Source organism: Acyrthosiphon pisum, chromosome A1, assembly GCF_005508785.2.
Source record: "Acyrthosiphon pisum isolate AL4f chromosome A1, pea_aphid_22Mar2018_4r6ur, whole genome shotgun sequence".
Taxonomy (NCBI): domain Eukaryota; kingdom Metazoa; phylum Arthropoda; class Insecta; order Hemiptera; family Aphididae; genus Acyrthosiphon; species Acyrthosiphon pisum.
In genome coordinates this window covers 72,484,831-72,508,822 of record NC_042494.1, presented here as the reverse complement: position 1 = coordinate 72,508,822, position 23,992 = coordinate 72,484,831, and the positions used below count along the sequence as shown (strand labels likewise).

Below are 23,992 nucleotides of genomic sequence, written 5' to 3'. Positions count from 1 at the left end.
AATGAAAGGATTAGAAATTCAAAAGTAATGAACGTTTAAAAATTAAAGGCACACATTTTTTTATAAGCATTTTAAATTTAAATTTTGACAAAATCCATCATAATCGCGAACATCATCAAATTATTTTATATTTAAAAATGTATAATACAATGTTCAATTTTTATAGTTAAGAACTTAGAAAAGTTCAAAACAAGGTTAAAATATTTATAAATAATATATTATAAGTTATACCTATATAACTATTGAAAATAATAGGTAATGACTTGGCAACAAAAAACAGCGGTAAAACAGAAATATTTACACGCCACCAGTTTTGAATTAAATTTATTTTGATGTTTTTGTTGTAATTAAAAATGATTAGTTAAACTTCATGAGTTAAAATCTTAATAAAATACTTAGTACCTACATTTTTTATAGACCTGATATTATAATGTCTAAAATATTTTACATTTTGGAGAGTCTGCTTGGTAGGTAGGTACCTTATGATTATAGCAAAATTATATTAAAAATGCAACATCTAGGACGTTACCAAATGTATTCATTTATTTTTTCTATTATTTAGTTGTGTTTTGTTACTTTTGTATGTATTATGATTTTTTTCCCTTTTTTTTATAATGTTTGTGTTTTAATAAAAAAAATTGTATATTATATTAGCACTATTATTATTGGCGTATTATAAAACCGAACTCGACAAGAAGAATAATATGAGTTCTAGTATTTAGTACGATAACCATAGGGGTGGTCTTAGGATTTGAAATTTGAAAGGAATTTAGTCTCGTATACATTTTAAACATAATTTAACGAGCCCATGGTTGATGGACCTTTCACTGTTCAATTATTTATCTAAAAGCTATTTTTGAAAAAATCTAGCTTATCAAATCTATCCTAAGTGCACCTATAATTGTATAATTAATTTGAATTATGCAATCTAATCTACGACCTGCAGCCACATCTTAATTGGTTGACGGATTATCACTTCACGCGTGAAATTTAGCGCGGTAAGTACAGTGTTGGCAGCTATTTTAAGTCGAGGAAAAATAATTCAATTCATTTTAAACATTACTTTAATTTAAACACTAAAAAAAGTTAAATTCTTATTGGAAACAATTTACTATCGAAATATTACAATATAAATAAACTAATTCTATTCGATTAAACAGTGTATAGGCACAATCGTCGTCAACAATAAACAATACTAGCCAACACAGTATAATATCAATATTATATGCAATATAGTGTTTACTGTCTATACGTCATAATAATAATGGTGGACGGAGTGGCCGAGCGGATTAAGGCGTCGGTTGCGACGCAAGTTTTTCTTCGGCCAAGTCATGGTGTCCGGAGAAAAGTGCCGCCATCCCCCACCCGGGCATGGCAGATACTTACGGGTGCCGCTAAAAGATCTGCCAAAACCAAAAAACACGTGTTTAAAACTCACAGTACCCTCCCCACAGTAAAAACCACTCAATGGCCTAAGTTGTCGCAAGGTTAATTAATACAAAAAAAAAAATAATAATAGGTATAATATACCTATAATTATATAACGTCATTGAACGTACTTCAAGTATTACTTGTAGGTATATACAACAGTTTATTGTGTGGCAAGGGCTGGTGAGCAATTTCATTCGAGGGCGACGTATGTAGCGAGCCGCAGTCGTGGGCTGAATTTCACTAAAGACTGTAATTTCCTTCCTGCACGAGCCAAACATTCTATTTTTGTCACGATTCTGTGACCTACGTTTATCGATCATGACAAGTCGGAAAGGTAATGCACTGTGTAGTATGCAGGGATATTCTATGCAACAACTAGACTATTCTACAAAATTGTATTTACTACAATTTCATGAAAGAAAATTGTTTGCTCGTCATGCAGGGAAGTTATAATATGAATATAACTTATAAGATGTTGCCCACGATGTAGATAACCTAAAGCTTATGTTTGGTAAGGACCGTGGTATAGTTTTCAGTGTTGCCTAACTTATTCGAGAGGAGGTAAAATTTTTTTATCCCCAATGATTTTTTGACAGTATACAGCATACAATTTATAATATATACATTTATCTAGTTATGTCTCAACAGTCAACACAAATTAATGTGACTTTCTGGTAAGGTTTCCTTTTAACTTTTCTTGGTAGACAGTCAAAAATTTTTTGATTTTCTTAATTTTAATGAATTTTGTTAAAGTTTTAACTTTAGACCACATTAAAAATAATATATTGTGGATCTGTGTTCAACTTGACCAAGAGAGAAAATTATTTATCGACGATATTTAAAAATAAAAATGTTTAAAGCTCAAAAAGAGTCAATATATTTTGAATATTTTGTGAGAAATATCTTGTAAGGAAAATGCTCATATATTATATAAAAAATAAACAGTAAACACATTTCTCTTCTGATTCTCTGAGATATTCATAAATTCTTCTTGGATTGAAAACTCGTCGTTGAATTTATTCAATGACATTATAGTAGAAGTTGTCTGAATATATTTTACAGAACAAAAATTATTTTTACAATTGCTATTTCTGATAAATGATGGCATGTCTGCCATTAATTTACTACTTACTAGTCATTGATGCTGCTGTGTCAGTCATATCAATGAATTTAAGCCCACCAACTAGATATTTTATTTTATCACCAAAAAACTGCAAAACAAGTAATAATCCTTCGTAGTAAATATCTTAAAATGATTTTGCGAAATCATTTTTAATATTAACTTAGCAATTGTATTAGATGATGACTTATTAATAATGACATTTTTAAATTTTAAGCTGTCGGCAGCTGATGATGCTAAAATTGATAACATTGAATCTACCGAACAAGTGTTATTCAATACCATTTTTCCTACTCCGGGAACCATAATCGCTCTGTTAGTAAAATTATTTCCATTCTTTAATAAAAATATTGGAGTGATTGAACCTTTTTTATTAAAATCAACATGCTCGAAACCTGATTGTGAAACAAGATATGAATGTGTGGAGCTCTTTTTTTTTGATAACTGTTTTTTTTCCACGCTTCTGTTGCATTATTTTCAGTCTTATCTGAATTTTTTCTATCACAGTCCTTACATATTCTTTTCTGTCCATATTCATCATTACCATCTGATATTGAAACTGAACATCCGAAGATTGGAACGGATTTTTTACAAAACATGATTTTGTGTAATCCCATGGGATAATCTTCATTCGTAGAAGCACTACATGTTTCATTTTCATTTAATGATGTTTCTTGTACAATTTTCTGCTTATAATTATTATTTTTGTTTAATTTTTCAATATTATTGCTTTCATCGATTACAATATCAGAAACATTTATATTTTTAGAGATCTTTACGATTTCATCTTCATCCTCAATACTGCTACTGTTTTGTACAGTTCTTTGATTGTCTTGAAATACATTATCATTATGTACGATTACTAGGTTATCATTGGTTCTTGGAACAGTGTCAGGTTCATTTTCAAATGAAATACTGTCTTCCCATTCTTGAGTGTCATATTGTAATGATTTATTATCATCTACAGAATACCTATCAATCATCACTTCTTGTTCTGCGGGTAAAGTAAATTGAACACAATTATTTTGATATCCAATAGTTGACCTATTGAGCATGTCTGGATTATGGACTGATTCATTTTCAGTGGAAATACCATCTTCCCTAACTTGATGATCTCCTTGTATCAACAAATGGTCACCTTTATAATAAATTGATAATTTTTCCAAGAACATGTCTATCCTTAAGGGTAAAGATTCATTTTTAAAAAATCTATTCTTCAATTAATTGAAGTTGCTTTCTATTCTACTACTAGAAGCAGTCCCTGTTCCATATCCAAAATTATCTCTCATAATTCCAGACCAACATCGGAAGAATTTCATGGTATTTACTATACACGACTCTAAGCTTGAAAGAAACTGTGCATTGTCAAACTGACCAATTATATCTTTGGTATTTTCTCTAGCTTTTTCTGCTATAGACTGAGCCCATTGTTTAAAGGAATCCAAAGAAGTAGAATTTGTATTATTATCATTACCATTCCCATCATCATTTGGTTGGTGGTATTCAGTATCTATTTGTTCTACAAATTCCAAATAGTGTTTTTTATTTGAAATAAGTTTTGAAAGGAATTTCTTTTTTTCAGCACACGGAGTATCAGCAACTGAATTACAAATTTCTGATAAAATAGGACCATCATATTTACTTAAAATTATCGTAAAAATCACTTCTAATATTTGCTCAGCTTCATAAATACATGTGCAAAGAATAAGGAGTCCCATCCCCCTTATAATTAACTCTTTCGTTAGGACAAATTTGGAGTCTTTAACTTCTTTCCATTGCGATATAAGATGTACAAAATGATTGACATCGTTTCTTATGAAGCAGGTTGGAAGCTCTTCTTCTTTTTTTAAAACTACAATCGAAAAACAAACTTGAAGATACTGCTCAAGGGATTTATACTGTGTAAATGTTTGAGCTAAAGCTGACATTAAGGCAAGTGACTGATCACATATAACGATTTTTGGGGATTTAACTCCACAACGTAGCCATATGTTAAGCCATATACTAATAGACAAGGTGTCATGGCGTTCAGAGAGCATGGACATAACAGTAAAGTTATGTTGAACGATACTCATGACACCTTCGTATAAAAAAATTGGGCCACTACGTATATTTTCGTTTCTTTTAATTTTTCTAACACAACCACCTGTAGCATCGAATGAAATAGTTATGATCCTTTCTCTTCTTGAATACTCTTTATAAATTTGAAGCTGTAAGTTACTTCAAAAATGAACAAATGTTTTATCAGAACCAATGTCATGAATAGTATTAGGAAATTCTCCAAGATATTTCATTTTTCTCACGGCATCCATTGGATCTGAATGAAGCCTATTACTAACCAATGCTCTATGTTTTGCAGCTCGCAACGCTCCTAAGTTAGGTATTTGGGCAGGAACGGCATCACCTAAAAGGTATTTTTGTTTCAAATACATATGAAATTGACATACATTGAATATATAACAACCGTTTCTGCATATTTCTATCTAGTAAGGAAATACTAGAAACACTCTTAGAAAAAACTAATACAATCACAGTAAACGAACACATTATACAAATACGCAGACTCATTAACCCAGCAAAAAAAATAATTATATCCAATGTATATGTCCCTCAATACCGAACCAATCAATTCTTAATGCCTTAAAAAGCATAAATATCACATCAACATCTCAGATAAGCCATATAAGAGCTGGAATAAACCATGAGGGTTACGAACATATTCTTAGCTTCCGTCGACAAATGTTCATCAACCATGAAGACGTAATAAAACTCCCCGGATCCTTAACTATCATCAACAAATAACAATCAAACCCAATTCAGAATATTCCTTACTGACGAGACTATCACTTGCTTTATTTGCAAATCAACAGGTCACACATCTAAATCGTGCAACAAACAAATTGCTACAGACAATTTTATAAATCCTCAAATACACTGTTCCCCCCCCCCCATCAAGCCATAACCAAATCAACACTATCGACGAAAAACTATTGGAGGACATGCAGATGCCTGAAAGCCCCTCAATAAGCGAAATACAATTTCAAAATATCATGGACTTGCCGATTGGACATACAACTGAAAACATTCCTAGCGATAATACAAGAAATTCGAATTCATCTTCCCCCAATCCATCTCCACCTTTACTGGTCTACTCACATGACCATCTCCTTTCCACCACCCAACAGCAAAGACAACCATTAGACGATGGAAAACCCCTTAAGAGACACTTATCCGATTCATCCTCCCTGGAAGTCAATAGTATTGCCATCCACAATTCAGACTTAACAACACCCAACCACCATAGCGACACATAAAAAAAAATCCAAAAAAAAGTTAAGGTGCGTTCTAGATCTAATTCAGCTTCCAGAAAAGAAGATAAAATCCTCGAGAGTCTCGCACCTGCAAAGGAAATTTTCCTCAACAATACTGACATGACGATGCTTCAGTTCAAGTACGTTTTGGAAAATTACACTTATAAAAACATCAACATCCACACCCTCTGCAAAGACATAGACTCTAACATACCATCCCTTATGAAACTCATCGAAGATATACGTCCCAAAATCAACAAAACTTTCCTCAAAACACACCTCACTAAGCTCGGCAATCTACTGTTTCAAGCGTCTCCACCTCAAGGTTCTTGAAACGCCTGTCTCAAAAAACAAACGCCATAAATGTCATCCTCAGATTTCCCACCTTTTCACATCAAGCACCCTCAAACCTCCTATACAATTCAAATGAAAACAAATATAATCCAATGGAACATCAATGGGTTCTTCAGCAGACTAGAGGAGCTCCAAATACTTACCAAAGAACTGAACCCCACAATAATATGCTTACAAGAAACCAACTTTAATGAGAAAAGCAATCCTACATTCCGACACTATGATATCAATAAACGTAATCGCCTCTCGTGTGTAAGAGCCAGTGGTGGAGTCGCTATAATGATTAACCAAGATTTCCCTAGTGTCGAACTCCCTTTAATCACCGATTTTGAAGCAATAGACGTTTCAGTCAATATGCCTCACATAAAATTAACCATAATATGGTAACATATTATGTAACATTTATATCCCAAATAACAGGGATTTCTCCCTAGATGACATCGAACGTATCATAAAACAATTGCCCAATTCATTCATCTTAGTTGGCGATTTTAATAGTCACAGCGAGACCTGGGGATCCTACAAATCGGATTGCAGAGGGAAAATCATCGATGAATTACTTACGAATGATAATCTAATGCTTCTCAACAACGGACAACCCACAAGAATCAACCCTGTCAACGAACTCTCATCCGCAATTGATCTCTCCATCCCAAACACTTCTTTATCTCATAGATTAGAATGGTGCACTTTACCATATACCATCAACAGCAGTGATCACATCCCCATTCAGATATCCATCAACCACCCTCTTGATGACACACACCTAGTTTATCCACCTAGATGGTCTATCAGGAAAGCCAATTGGGACCTTTTCTCATCTCTAATAGAAAAAATAACCGAAAACCTCTCCACCCCATCACCTGAAAATATAGATGCTGATGTAAAAGAATTTACTGACATGATAACAGAAACAGCCTTAATCACAATAGGTAAGTCTAATCGCAGCTCCCCAAGACCTCTCGTCCCATGGTGGAATGATGAGATAAAAAAACTATCCAAAACAAAAATAAAGCTCTCAAGAAATTCCAAACATCTCAATTGCAAGCGGACTTCGTTCATTTAAAAAGAACACGAGCCCTAACCAGATATCTGGTGAAGAGCAGCAAATCTTCATCGTGGAAACAATATGTGTCCAGCATCAATAACCAAACTGATTCCTCAATTGTATGGAAGAAGATCAAATCTATCAGAGGTACCAACAGAAACACGATCCACTTCTTCACGGACTCTAACATCACAACATCTCCTACAGTAGTAGCCAACACCCTGGGCCAAATGTTCCAAGAGAATTCAAGTAAATCCTTCTATGATCAGGAATTCTTATCCAAGGCACAAATATACAACAACCCAACAAACACAGTAGATCCTTATAATAATATTCAAACATACCTCAACTCATCTCTACTAATTACAGAACTGGAGGAAGCCCTCCGTAATTGCAAAAGCAAAAGTCCCGGCCCTGACGGAATTCCCTACTTATTTGTACAAAATCTCCCAGCGAACGCACTGACCCATTTACTATCAATATACAATTCAATCTGGAACAATAATTGTTTCCCCAACACATGGAGGCATGGTCTCGTGATCCCTATTTTAAAACCCGACAAAAACAAGTTTTTACCTGATAGCTATCGTCCTATATGTCTTTTGAATACGCTCTGTAAAATACTTGAGAAAATAATTAATAATCGCCTAACGTGGCACCTGGAAAAGTCCAACTACCTCACTCCTGAACAAAACGGTTTCAGACGCGATCGAAGCACCACTAAGAACATTCTAAACATAAAAAATGAAATCCAAACAGCTCTTAAGCACAACCAAAGCTTAGGATTGATTAGTTTTGACATCGCTAAGGCATATGACTCAGCCTGGAGACCCAGAATCATCCACAAGCTCAACAAAATTCTAACCAAAGGTAACATGTTAGACTTCAAAAACAACTTCCTCGGCACCCGGACGTTTCAGGTTAAAACATCATATGCCGCAGCTCCAACTGCAATACTATTCAACAATTGCTACAAGATTCGACCAACAAACTGGAATCCTGGTCTAAAACATCCGGTTTCCGATTTGCGTCGAACAAAACTAGCCTCATACTCATCAACCAAAAAAGAAAAAAAGAAAATATAGCAGTAAAAATGGGTAACCACACAATCAAGAGCCAAACTCAAGTCAAAATCCTCGGGGTTATCTTCGATTCCAAAGCGTCATGGCGCCCATACATACAACATATACAAAAATCCTGTCTTTCTAGAATCAATTTGATTAAAACACTTTCTCATACAGCGTGGGGAGCACAAACTCAGATGCTTCTGAAAATCCATAAATCACTGATCCTTTCCAAAATAGACTACGGGGCCTCTCTAATATCCACCACCAAACCTTCTCACCTCAGAATACTGGAATCAGTACATAACTCAGGGATCCGACTTTCCATAGGTGCGTTCCGATCAAACCCCATCAGTAGCATACTCAACATTGCCGGCGTTCCCCCATTGGACATAAGATGGTCTGAACTAACATTCAAAATCGCAGCCAGAATGGCCCGTGCCCCCCAATGTCTTCACTCCTCTCCTAACCTCATTTTCGACAATTACAAAAAATATGATCTAGACAATATATTGACAACTGAAATCAGCATATCCCCTCCGTGGCTTATCTCGATAAACATCAATCTGGACCTACATCAACTCCCAAAGAAATATACCAGCACCGCCCAATACAGAAACCTCTTCATGGAAATACTTTCATCTAAACAACAGCACGCACTCATATACACGGACGCCTCTGTTGTGGCTAATCGTGTTGGAATGGCTATCATCCACGGGGACACACATATCCAATGGAAACTATCTAACAAGTGCTCTATTTACACCGCTGAAGCACTAGCCATCCTCAAAGCCATTGAATTTGCAACAAACAAAGTCGAAGCCATCCAGATAATTATCCTCAGCTACTCCCTTTCTTCCCTCATGAGTATCCAGAACCACTGGAAACCTACTGACCTAGCTAGAAAAATCCTTAATGCACATACCACCGCCACCTTCGCCGGTAAACAAATATCCTACATGTGGATTCCCGGCCACTGCAACATAGAAGGGAATGAACTCGCTGACAAGGCTGCCAAACAAGCCAACCTAGCCAATAACCCTCTCACGTCCCCGTGTTTTTACATACCAAGATGTTCATCGCTATAGAGGCACACAACCAATGGGAAAACAAATGGGCAGCACAGACAACCAAGTTACATGAGATCAAAAGAACCACATACCCCTGGCCATTCCTCGCAAACATCTTCAGGAAACAGGAGACAGTCATTACTCGCCTCAGGATAGGACACACACATATCACTCATAAACACCTCATGAAAGGAGAAGAACCTCCCGACTGCACTCAATGCGGTTCCCCGCTCACCGTCAAACACATCCTCACGGAATGCCGAAGTTACGAGAACAAAAGGAGAGAACTGAATCTTCCAGACCAGCTAGCCGATTCACTCAGCCCCGAACAGAGCAACCTGACAACGACGTTGGAATTTTTACACAACACAGGACTTCTAAACAAAATTTAATTTATATTAATATACTGGTTTTTTTTTTTTCATTTTAATGTATCTCTCTACAAAAGTTTAACCCTGTACAGAATTGTATAGTATCATTGTCGTCCAATGGCCATAGTCGCCGCGGATATAATATATAATATAAAAAAAAAAAAAATCACTCCTTATATATGATTAATAATAGTAAAACGTAATATTAAAATATTTATAACATTATAATATAATAAGATTATAATAATATTATAATATTACAATATTTATAAGGTACCTAATAGTAAGAACATTTTCTGTGTTTGTATAATCGTATGTTGGTTTATTACGATAATTCAATTTTTTATGGTTAATTACTTAAGATTCATACATTTTCCTTGTAGAGGAAAAATATCGAGTAGTGTGTTATGGTTTTTTATTTATGACTGCCTATAGTGAGTATCTAGGTACCTAGGTATAGTAGCTATTTAGTATTTATTGATGCAACGTCATTAATCATACAACAATTAACAGCAATGTCATTCATATCATATTCCACAGTCCAATGTCTATAGGTAACCTCGGCAATTTATTTTTTCATTCATGCAATGTAAAAAAATATAGGTTTGTATCTATTAATAATACTTAATGTCCTAATGATAGGCACATTTTATAATACAGATTAAATAAAATTTATTTTTATTTAATCGGTGCTATTATTGGTTACCAGTTACTGTGACAGTTTGGCTTGTTATTACTTATGACTACCCATAGACCACAGTGATTCTGTCATTCTGAATCACTGATTTAAAATATTGGTTAAATACTTAAATGAGTAATGACTTATATTATGTACAAAAATGAAAGTCGTTTCTTTCTTCGTTTTGACTTTTTTTTACCTACCTATTAAAAATCTAATTTTGTATGGTAATTATTTGATTTAACGCTAAATAACACTTATGTTAATTAGGTATTTGTTTTTATTTTACTTGAAGTTGTTGGTAAAAAACTGGAGGTAATGGTTTTTTTAAATAATATATTTATAGTTACTAGTTGTTTTTAAACATAAGTCATAAATATCTTGAATAATACATTTTCGTTTGATGGATATCAATAAAACATGCTGTGGACCGTGGTTGTGGACGTATTATCATAAAACCATCTTGTTATTGATCTCGGAAAAAAGTCCTGATAAAAACGAACGAAAATATATCTTTTTTTTTTTTTTATTAATTATAAAGTGTTCCTGACATACAAGGTCTAACTTATTGATAAAATAGTAACAATATCTAACATTTACTATTTAGACAGTTGATAGAGGTAATTAATTACAACTATTTACAATAAATTTCAGGCATTTACATCGATGAATATATATATATAATGATATAATAAAATGAATAAAAAATGTATATGTGTAGTATTATATTAATATTATTATTTTTTTTTTTTATTAATATTATTGGAGTTGAGATAGGGCATCATGAGGACGTCCACGCTTGAGACGCCGGAGGGTAGGCTTATCGCTGAGTTTGAAATGTTTCGCACTACTAGCGTTGTTTAGTTGGTCAAAAAAATTGATCGTAAGATTTTGTATGTAGTCTTTGATTGATGGAAGTTTGAAGTCGGTGTGGAGTGCTTCGTTTCTGATGAACCAAGGTGCGTTGGATATTGTGCTTAATATTTTGGATTGGAAAACTTGGATATTATTTATGTGGGTTTTGGCACAGTGTCCCCAGATAGGGGCAGCATAGAGAACTAAAGGTCTTAGAATTTGCTTGTAAAGAAGCAGGGAGCAATTCCAGCTTAAGGTGGTTTGACGGTTGCTTAAGGGGTAAAGAATTTTGAGATGTTGGTAACCTTGTTGTAGTTTCAAAGAAATGTGCGGGTTCCAAGTTAATTTTTCTAGGATAACGCCTAGATATTTTGTGGTTGGTGACCACAATATGTTGTCACCATTCAGTACTAGAGTGGGTGGGGGTTTGGGACGACGAAGTGTAATAATACTGCTATATACTTTTGGAGGCGTTTAAAATAATTTTCCATTTTTTTGCCCAGCACTTTATTTCGTTTAAGTGGCTCTGTATATTTTCAGTGACAACGTGGGCGTCACTGGAGCTTAGACAACACTGTCGTCAGCATATAGAGAAAATTGTGTGTTAGATGTAGTGGGGAAGTCTGCGATGTATAAATTAAAAAGCAGGGGAGAAATTTTGGATCCTTGGGGAGCACCAGCCGTTAATTTTTTTTGTTACTGAGCTGATGTCGTTTATGCGAACTAAAAAACAACGATCAGAGAGGAAGGATTTAATTATATTGAAGATCGCAGAATGGGTATTTAATGTTTTTAATTTGAACAGTAGGCCGTCGTGCCAGACACGATCAAATGCTTGCGCAATATCTAAAAAAGCGGCACCAGTATGAATTTTTTTTTCAAAACCATTGTTTATGTGTTCGGTCAGGCGGAGGAGTTGTTGAGTAGTTAAGTGTTTTGGCTTAAAACCAAATTGATGATGCGGAATGGCTTCAGTTGCATCTAGTTGATTTATTAGTATGTATATGATTTTTTCAAATATTTTGGAGACTGAAGATAGTAGACTTACTAGCTGGTTACATACTTGTTCGCGTACGGTCGCGGTTTTTTATCCGCGGCGGATATCCACTTACAATGAAGTTATGAACCATGGGTTATTCAATAGGCATATTCATACATGCAAAACCGCGCCGCCGATCGTCGCGGACAACCGCATGCGACCGCTCATGTCAATTCCTGAGTGGAAAACCGCGGCTGCCAGCTATACAATAATTACTATAACTATGGTTTTTCAATGGACCTGTTCATACAGGAAATGTAATACAAGATTCCTTATAGAATAATCTACCTTTATCAAAAAAAAAATGTCTATAAGAAACTCAAATTAAATTTTATGAGCGTTTGAAATTCATATTTTTACAACATTTGATATTCACTCGATTTCTTACATAACGATTTTCTTATTTTGTTGTAATTAAAAAACGAATGACTGTAGAAACTTGAAAATTTCACTGAATGTTTATTTTATCAATTCTTATACTTGATACAATTTTTGAAATATTTTAACTTGTTTTAAGCAGTTTACGGACAATTTAATATTTCAATTTTTTTTTTTCTATGAATATCAATAAAGTTTGATCTGTTGGCCAAAAAATGTAAAAATTTGATACAATGCTCCTGATATATTGTTACAATAGCAGTTGAAAAATATTGAAATTACATTTTTTTTTATAAGCATTTAAAGATCGAATTTTGACAAAATTTATCAAATTTAAAATTGAATAATTATTTTGTTGAATATGTTAATATCAACTTTTATATCTAAGGATTGAAAATTTAAAACAAGATTCCACGTAAGTAGTTAGTTCTATTACCAAAAAATCTAAAAAATACATGAGCACAGTTTATTTTTATAGTCATTTTAAGCTCAAATTTGGATGAAATAACATATTAAAAAACCTAGAATAACTATTTTAGTTATTTTTTTGTGATTGTTTAATATTATTCGTGGGTACTTGAAACCAGTGGCGCTGATTTGTTTTTCATTTGGTGGGGCAAAGTATAAAAATTAGTTAGCACCACTATCCACCACCCACATGATTATATTGTAAATTCAACTATCACAAAGCAAACACTGGGCCAAACCACCCCATAAACAATACTCGTTCGGCGCCACTGCTTGAAACTTCTAAAGTATACTATTATATATCTATGATAGTATCACGGTTTGTTGTTGATGTACAACGCGTTATAAGTACCTAATGGATATTGTGTATATTATAGGTAAATTTTTTTTTTATACCATAGATATAAAAGTATATAATATGTCTTATACCTAGACTGACATACCGTCTCCGCTCAGAACCGTTTTTCTTATACAATGATATTATATCATTGAATTCAAATTTAATAACATCCATTATACAGTGACCCACTTGTAACCTACTGTACAACAGAGCAACATCCACTTTCCCACCTTTATTTTTACATTTTCGTGATTTTTACGTATTTTGTCAAGATTTGAACTTTAAATGCTTAGAAAACTTTCAGTAGGTACCTATAAAAAAATATTTTTTATTTTATACCTATTCATTTATTAATTATTATTATATTATGTGGAAACTACCTATATATGTGATATTCATTTTTTTAAGATAACATACCGCGATTACCGAGCAATAGCCAATGATAATCACAATATACAACATCAAATAATATTATATTTTAATTGTTTTTATATAATTATTGTACATTTGTGATTTAGGTATACCTAATTAACTATATAAAATTATTATAATATGTGTAGGTGTAGTGTATACCTTATAATAATATATTATATGTATAGTACCTATAATATAATTATAAATGATAATTATATAGATAATTTTGTATTTTTAAACTTTTTGTCCGACAGTATAAATGTGCTCGGACTTTTTGTCAAACTTTTTTCATAACAGACTTTTTGTCCCCGGACTTTTCGTCCAAGATTTAAGCACAGATAATGTTCTCACCTAAAAGTTTTATAATAGGTCAATTCACTCTAGTATCAAAACTAAAAGCACACTATTGAAACTAGTGAACTACAATTTGCTATGTCTTCATGCGTATGTAAGACGGAAAAATAACAAATATATGGGTACCTACCGTCCTCTCAAGATATCTTCTCCACAGGACACAGTCTACATCGTGGGTGCTAACAAATACTCTATATTATGTCATAATATTATCTATAAAAAGAAATAGGTATCTACTATCTATGAGTATTTAGGCATTTGCCCGCAGAACAGGTTTCCCCACGGCTATAGATAGGTACCTACTATAATACAGTCGGTAGGTTTCACCCACGGACTAAGATTATATTATCTATATCTATTATATAGTCTGAGTACGGGGCACGAATTAAGATAGTATAATCATATATACTTTATTGTGAGTATAATAATAAGCAGGGCTGTGAATTTAATGCACTAAAAAACCTTAAGAAATGCATTAAAAATTTCAAAAATATGCAAAAAATGCAATATAAAATGCCAAAAATTATAGTAGGTACCTATATAAAATGCACTTAAAATGGTTTTTTATTTAATTTTAGATTCCGAGTGGAGCGATGAATGTATTAATTTTACAATAATGTTTTTTTTTTAATTTTTTTTTTTTGTGTCTATTTACACGATAAGTAGTCGAAATAATGCTTCGATTTTCAACTTCAGTATTTTGTTCGATGGGAAAGTGAATTATTATGTGAATTATTGTTGGTGCATTGAAGGGGTCAAAATCTCCCAATAGTTTTCAAAAGCGCCGAGAGAACAACATAAAAGATTAAAAATTAAGGAAAAACGGGAATTTTTACGTATGAACGTTTATACATTACATTTTCACTGGTCGTTTATATTTGCATTTCGGAACAAATATTTGCAACAAAATACTTATATATAAATTACTACTAAAACCCATATGACCATATGGTATACAACTTTGGGGTTCAACCAAACCATCAAACATAAAGAAAATTCAAATATTTCAATCTAAATGCCTTCGACAAATTACCAAAGCCCCCTTTTACTTCTCAAACTATACACTCCATGAGGACCTCTCTATTCCAACAGTACAACACGTAGCCAAAACTCTGTATAAACTATTCCACTCAAATCTCTCCAACTACCGCAATCCTCTAATCTCAAACTTATCTGCTCTCAGCATCCCAGGTGACCCTGAAAGACGTTTAAGACGAAAATAGTGTAGGGACCTCCTGACTGAATACAACCCATCCACAACTTCCAGAAGTCCCATCACTGGATGGATTCTTCGCTCAAGTCTCAAGTCTCTCTTTATTTTATTTTATTATTCTTATTCTACTTCTATCACAACACTTATGCTTATTGTAAAAATAATATATTTACAGATTGCATAATAAAACAAATTAAAAAAAAATATATGTATTAATGATATGCTCACACACCATATATATAATAAACAAACTAAAATCTTACAGAATAATAAGTAACGGCTAGACTGTCGTTCGTAGAAATCGGGCATCCCTAATAAAACTATTGTCACCGACAAAAAGGTCTTTGCCGCCGAAGAGAAATCTAGTTCGGGGAAGTACAAAAACCTTTGACAAAACCGCCTACCACTCTCTGGTGACTGGTAGACATATCCATGTCGTCCCATCAGTGCATGAGCACCAGCCACCGAGTAACAACCTCTCAAAATATCAATACCGATTTCAACGAGCGACAACTGAACTTCTTATGTTAAGCCAAAATTAGTGCGTTTTTATTTCGATTTGTATATTTGAAGTATTATTTTGTGTCACCTAAAACCTAAAACTCTTACAACATAATCTACGAACAACTGCGAATCAAGTAAGGCATTTAATATAATATTTTATATTTATTGCATTATTACTTTATATGTACTTTTTACATAAATTATATTGTACGGTGTATTTGATCTAATTCTTGAATACACGATCTCGAGAGCCTTCCGAATACCTGGAGGAAGGTAATAGCTTAATTTTACTATTTTAGCATCTGAATTAAATATAACTATCAACAGGAGTCGTCTTTATATTTTTCATATTTTTAAGTTATTACAATATTGCTACAATGAAAAACGAAAAATATTAAAAATCCATCGACACATTTTTTTTTTATAAGCATTTAAAGTTCAAATGTTGACAAAACACGTACAAATCACGAAAATGTGTAAATTATTTTGAGTTAGAAATGTATAAAAACTTTTCTTTTTAAATCTAAAATTTGAAAGTTTAGTACAATATTTTTTATATGTTTATCTGCCTTTATCAATAAAAATCTCTACCGAAAAGTCAAGTTAAATTGTTATGATGGTTTAAAGCTCATATTTTTACAACATTGGATATTCACTCGATTTATCGCATGTAGCGATTTTGTTATTTTGTTATAAATTATAATTTAAAAACAAATTACTGTAGATACATGAAAATTTGACTGAATGTTTAAATTCTCATTTTCTATACACCATAAAATTTTCAAAATATTTTGACTTGTTTTGAGCTGTTTATGGACAATTTCAAATTAAATTTTTTTTAGTTTTTTATTTCTATAATTGTCAATAAAATTTAATTGTTGTTTGGAAAAATGCGTAAAAAATTAATACAAGGCTCCTGATATATTGTTACAATAGCAGTTAAAAAAAATAAAAATACATAGGCACAATGAGCACTTAAAGTTCGATTTTTGACAACATTTATCAAATTTAATTATTATTTTGTAGTTAAAAATGTTTAAAATATTCAACTCTTATAGCTAGGAATTGAAAATGTTCCACGTAAATAGATTATATATAAATTAGGTACTTTATTCACAATAATATAATCAATTAATATTAGGTACTTTGAGTAATATCATACGCTGTCTGACCGTCTCCGCTCAGAAGCGTTTTTCTTATACAATGATATTTTATCATTGAATTGAAATTTAACACCATCCATTACAGTGACTCACTTGTCACCTACCGTACAGCAAAGCGATACCCACTTGCCCACCTTTTATAAGTTGTTTTCAAATTTTTAATAAAAGTATTATTACAAAAATGTGTGTGAACTCAATGTATTAACAACTATGGTCTTTCGTCTTTGATATAACATATTGCATTGGGTGAAGTACTCTGATAAACATATAAATATAGTATTATTTAATCCCACTTAATAAGACAATAGAATGTACGCCACTGGCCCTAATAATAAGATTCGTGGACCGGGGTTTCATCTATTCTGTGATTTGGCGCTATATTATATTATTAGCGCTACCTGTCCTGTACTCCTGTCCTAACGAATAACGATGTTAACGATAAGGATAATGTCATATTTTGGATTTTCAAAACAAATTACTTCAGTCTTCACTCTTCACTCTTCAGTTGACGTGTAGATAGCGGTTAGCGTGGTTTGTGCTACTGATTACTGAATGTAACCCACCTTATACATAATTTATTTAGGCTAATTATTGTTGTGAAAGTTTTCAACAGTTTCAAAATAAGTACAATGCGTGAAATATTATTTTAATTACACATGAACAACCCGACTTTTGCTCATAAAGATAATTATCATAATGTCTAAATAATTATATTAATATCTTATTCTTCAGCCGTTCAAATAAAATCAAACATAATCGTAAAATGTTATCTTTTTTAATTATTGGTCCGCTTAAATATTTGTTTTTAATATGAGGACAGAATATCTTTCGATCAAAATATCAAATTAGTAAGCATGAGTCCAATTGGTTATGGCCGTTCCAGCGCTCTGGAAACGTATGTACGTGGACAGTGGTACAAAGTATATGTGACGTTGGAAGATGATTTTATATGCATTAGTTTGGATGAAACCTATGAACACTGTACACCTGTTAATGGATCTTTAAACAACAATACCTTAGGTAAAATTCAAATTATATTTAGTATTTAGGATTTTTGTTGTGGAAGATATACTTACCTATTTGTATTCCAGATTCTTCGGGAAGTCATATTGATTGTGTCGACGTACCAGACTCTGTAGCTAATCAGAAACGTCTAATACGTGTAGTAAAGACAGATAGCAATGGCTTGGGAATTTCCATTAAAGGTGGGCGTGAAAATAAAATGCCGATCCTTATATCTAAAATATTTAAAGGAATGGCTGCTGATCAAACTGAGCAGCTTTATGTAGGTGATGCTATACTATCTGTTAATAAACAAGATTTAAGAGAAGCTACTCACGATGAAGCAGTTAAAGCACTTAAACAAGCTGGAAAAATTGTTGAACTAGAAGGTTAGTTGTGATTTAACGATAGTATACTTATATCGTTGCATGTATAAATTATGTTTTACTACCTAACTTAAATAATGTATGCAATTTGAGAGAAGTACTTACTTTTTTATGCAAGAAGTATAATCAACAACAAATGGCAATTTTTTAATTTGAAATATTTAAAAAAAAATAGGCATAAATCTTAGGACTATTTATTTTTATTTCAGTTAAATATTTGCGGGAAGTAACTCCATATTTTAGAAAAGCCACTATCATATCAGAAGTTGGATGGGAATTACAGCGAGGATTTTTATCAACAAACTCACCAATACATCGCTCTCCACAAAAGCCTGATGCTCGTTATTTGCCATTGCAACTTTGTTGTTTAACAAGAAACTATAAGCATCCTGATCCTGGTATTTATTTTAGTATAATTATGTTTGTTTGTCAATAAAAAATTATAATTTTTACACATATTTCAGAAAATAAAACTATTGAACTGCATTCACCAGATGGTGTACATTTCTGTATATTAAGAACTCAGGAAGCAAGTGAAGCTACTTGTTGGTTTAATACTCTTCATGGTGCTTTAAATGTTTTATCTTTAAAAGCATTGCACGATGCGAACAAAATATTAGCAAACATAATGCCTGTGCTTGGTCAACTTCATCATATTGGATGGTTATTTAGGATTAATAGAAATGAGGTTAGTTTATTTTATTTTATTATTTTGATGTTGGAATAATTGAGTGGTTATTGTTTTAATTTAAATCTTATTTTTTTTATTTAAATATGTTAAAAGAATTTACAATCTATACAAAAATATTACAATAAGCAAATATGAAAGTTAGTAATAATCAAAATGTCATTAATTGCATGATAAGAAAATCACCCATTGTGAATATCCCCTGAATTATGTTAATAGATCTCTACATCATTTACGTTTCAGTAAGAAGAACGATAGTGTTCATACACTCATATGAAAAATGATTAAATTGCTATGTATATTTAAATTTTGGTCGAAACATTTGTATATTATGTCATTATTTTAGCGAGTTCAGTAACTATACAACTTTTAGTCGTTACCATAGAGTGTGCGTTAGTAGCCATACTAAAGTGGATTCACTTGCCTGAATGTACTTAATGTTTGAAGGTTTGGCAGGACCTATTGTGTATTAATATAATGTTTTGAAGCAATATCTTTGAATCGAGATCATGGAAGACATGTTTTCTTTTTTCATTTGGATGAGGACCCCAAGTTAGTCGTTTATCAAAAGTGATTTTATCCCAAGTATTTAATCTCAGTTCTGACAATTATTGATATGTTGTTTATATTAAGTTGGAGGGATTATTTTAAATCAAATTTGTTGTTTTTTTAGTATTTTTTCCAATGTTTAGCCCAATTGTCAATTTTATAGCATAAAATAATTAGGAAATTGTATGGGCTTTGTGAAAATTTAAAATTTCAAATGCTTATAAAAAAAATCATGTTATTGAATCTTTAATATTTTTAAATATTTATAATAAGAACTTATGAAGAACCTTGTATTAAATTATCTATGCTTTTTGACCCAACAAAAATAGATACTTTTAGATTTTTACTAAATTGAATTAAAATTTCATTGAAAAAGTTTATTTATTGTTTTAAAACAATTTTCATATTTATATTGTTTTTAAAATAAATCATTTTATCAAATTGTAATTAAACCTAACTCATATAAATTAATAACCTACCCAACATACTAGAATGTTCATTTCTGGGGCTCTGATTTCAATGTATTAGCATCTTTTTTCTGGAATGCTTGACATCATGTTTTCCAAGATACAAGTATATACTACATAGCAGGGATGGGCAACTGGCGGCCCGCGTACTTTTTTTATCTGGCCCGCACTACATTTTCAAATTGCTTCATATAATTTTATTATACTATTATTTTCGTGTTTGTAGTAAAGTGGCCCGCTAGTTACTTTGAGTTGCCCATCCCTGCTATATAGTATGATATAAGTATACACTACCTACTTACAGCAAACTTTTATTGCATGCATTTTTCACTTTTCAAAGTCTTTTGAAGCATTTTTAAATATTTTAATGTAATTTTTTAAACTTATTTCTAGTAATATTACGAGAAAATAATATATAATATATAAATACAAATATTATTTGTACTACAACATTAGATAATCTGGTTTTTAAATAAAACTATTCACAAATTTACACAAGCTAATCATCCTATGGCTATTTTTATAGATAGCTGATCATATCTATGTTTTCTTATAATATAATACCATTATTGTTGTTGTTGTCGCTTGTTGTGGCGCAGTGCGTGCACTAAACTGCGGAAACGCACGGAGTCTACATAACGGTCGACGTTGCTAGTTCCAGGATGGATGACTACCGGGATTTTTAGCAACGAATCCTTGCCACACATACAAAACGTGTTTTCAACCGTTCCTCCCCTCTACTCACAACCTACAAACGAACAACACAGCTAATGGCCTAAATTGCCGGGCTCAAGCTCAATTAAAAAAAAAAAAATAAAAATACCATTGTTTTGGTGTTCTCATTACCATGCTTGATTGTCAGCTGCATATTGTATTTCAGTGATATTTAGGTCATACATTTGTTTTTTGATATTTTTTAGAAAAATTTAAATCAGGGCTCTATTCATAACTATTATATAAATTAAATATTTTGTTCAATATTTATTAATTTTTTATTAAATAATGTTATATTTTATAGAATAGTATGCGTAGCATAAGTTCAGATGAAGAATTTACAGTGAATGACAAATGGCAATCAGTATTTGGAGTAGTCACTAGTAAAGAATTACGATTGTATGAAGTTGCCCCCTGGAGTCCAGATGCTTGGTCTGCTCCACTCTTTGTTTGTTCACTTTTATCTACAAGGCTGATGAATTCATCGCGTAACTCAGAATTAATCACATTTAGTTTAAGATGTGGAACAGAAGAAGGTATTGTTACTCATCGGTTTAAAGTTGATACCCAAAGAGATCTTGCTAGTTGGGCAAGAGCTGTAATTCAAGGTTGTCATAATTCTGTTGCTATTAGAAGAGAAGTAAATTGTCGTAAGTACATAATATTCAATGTTTTTGTTGGCATAGAAAAAAATTTGATTATTAACTCAGATTGAAGTTAAAATGTGTATGTTTGTTAATATTTATAATTTTAAACATAGTGTACCTTCTATTCATGCAATTGTTATTCTAAACAGGTTGTTTATGGCATGGAAAACCAGCACAGTTATCAATTCACTATGAGAATGGATTTACACTTATTGAATCAAAAACTGGATCTGTAGGGCGTGAACCAAAGAAATTATGGAGTTATCCTTTTGATAAATTAAAAATGTCTTCTGATGATAATAACAGATTACTATGGCTGGACTTTGGTGATAGCGTGGAAATAGTAAGTATTAATCAATGATAAGATACTTTATATAGTTGAAAGGCAAAAGTTTCAGGTTTGATTTTGAAATAAATACTAGAACTGTTAACAGACAAAATAACATGTTTATAAACATTAATTACAGTTAGTTACTTATAAGTTAAGACAGTTTCTATCTATGTTAAGTATGAGGTATATTATTGATTGGCGTAGCAGTGGCTGGCATCTTTGGCCAAAACTGTTTGAGAGTGCACAACCATCAAGCACGTTGATAATAAAAAAGTTTTTGTCTTACACTTTTCTTCAATACTTCAATACTTCTTAAAAACTCAAACCAGTAATTCAGTTTGAAATCACTTTTAAAATATGATAAATGATAATAGTCACTATTTTTTGATGAAATAACATATAAAGTAATCCCAAATAGTTCTCAGTATAAGATCTTCCCAATGAATGAAGAATAGTCATAAGAAATGAATTTTACGGCTATCTGTTTAAATTAGAAATTATCATTAAAGTAAAAACAAAAGTTAGATATGTAATGTATTTAAGTTAATATTTTAGATGATAAAATAAATAAACAGAGTACTAATTATTTATTTATATTTCCTAGTTTATTGTATTATAGTTACCGAACTAATATTTAATTTATTTATTTTAGGAAATAGACTTGGAGTGTAGTCCAAAACCATTAGTGTTCATTTTACATAATTTCCTATCAGCCAAAATTCATCGGCTTGGTTTGTATGTATAACTGAAACATGCTTTAAATTAAATCTATCAATTATTTTCATGCTATTTGAATAAAACTAATAATTAGTCCGCTGACTATTTAAATTAATATTAATATTTGTTATACTTGCATTTATTGACCCTAAACTTTAAGCTCAATACAATTAAATATTTATTAATTTTATTGTAGAATAAAAATGTATTATTTAGTTTTGTTGAATTTAATTATTATTGGTAGTGGAATGTTATGTTTATTAAGGTAACATTTTTAATGTATAAGTATTTTTTAATTAATACAATGTAATAAACTTAAATTAATTTCAAAGTAACAGGGTGCTGTGGCACCATAACATGCACACACATTCCTACACTTGAAATATGGTAACTTGTCTGTGATAATTCGTTTTTATTTCGTTAAAAATGTAAATGCTATTGTGTATATGTGTGTATGTTAGTGTGTCTATGTGTCAAATTTGTTTTTATCAAAATAACAGTGTCAATTTTTTTATTTGAGGTTAAAAAATCACAAATAATTTCTAGTTAATGTTTTTTTTTAAATATTATAAAACATTGATAATTATTCTATTTGTATGTATATAATATTATAAATTAATCTTATCATTCATAATGACTGGTGTTAAAAAATTGTCTTTTATTGTATCATTATTTTGTTTTACATGTAGTCATTGCACTTATAACTTGTCTACTATAAATGAGTCAAATTCAACATTTATTAATTAATTTAATATAACAATCAAGCTTATATTTTTGGCATCATTCTAATCACAACACGACTAACATATATTATTTTATAGGTAATTATTTTATAATTTATGGTAGTACAAATTTGTTATACCATATAATGGTAAATAAGTTAGACGGATTGTTTTTAATTTTTCGTTAAGATTAATTTTTTTTATTGATGTATAAAATAATTACTTAAGTATTGTTTGTTAATTTTTAATTTAATTACATTTTTTAGATTTTTTAATTATTTGTATATTTTATATCAACTATAGTTAAATCAATTTTTAACAATTCTAACAAAATATACTCATTTGTTAAATAATGTAGTCAATTGACAAACAGAAGTAAATACAGCATTTGGAAGTTGATATTTTTCATTAAAAATAAACTATAACTTTATTTATTTCCTTATATTCTTTAAAAATGGTGTCTTAGAATGTGCTTAATATATTTGTGATACAATGTTTATACCCTTAAGCTATCGATATGTTACAACTAATTTATTTTTTAAATATCAGTTTATAGTATATGAGTCAAAATTTAATTGATACTGTATGGATAC

General features: G+C 31.4%; 1 protein-coding gene across 1 annotated transcript; it reads left to right on the top strand.

Annotated features, from left to right (window-relative positions):
- Positions 1-17,685: 17,685 nt before the first annotated feature.
- On the top strand, positions 17,686-23,833 carry LOC100164035 (beta-1-syntrophin). The gene is made up of 7 exons (XM_008181029.3): positions 17,686-18,196; positions 18,268-18,567; positions 18,774-18,962; positions 19,029-19,252; positions 21,287-21,632; positions 21,779-21,972; positions 22,613-23,833. Exons 1-7 carry the CDS (start codon positions 18,031-18,033, stop codon positions 22,703-22,705), a joined length of 1,512 nt encoding a protein of 503 aa, XP_008179251.1. The 5' UTR covers positions 17,686-18,030; the 3' UTR covers positions 22,706-23,833.
- The last annotated feature ends 159 nt before the right edge of the window (positions 23,834-23,992 follow it).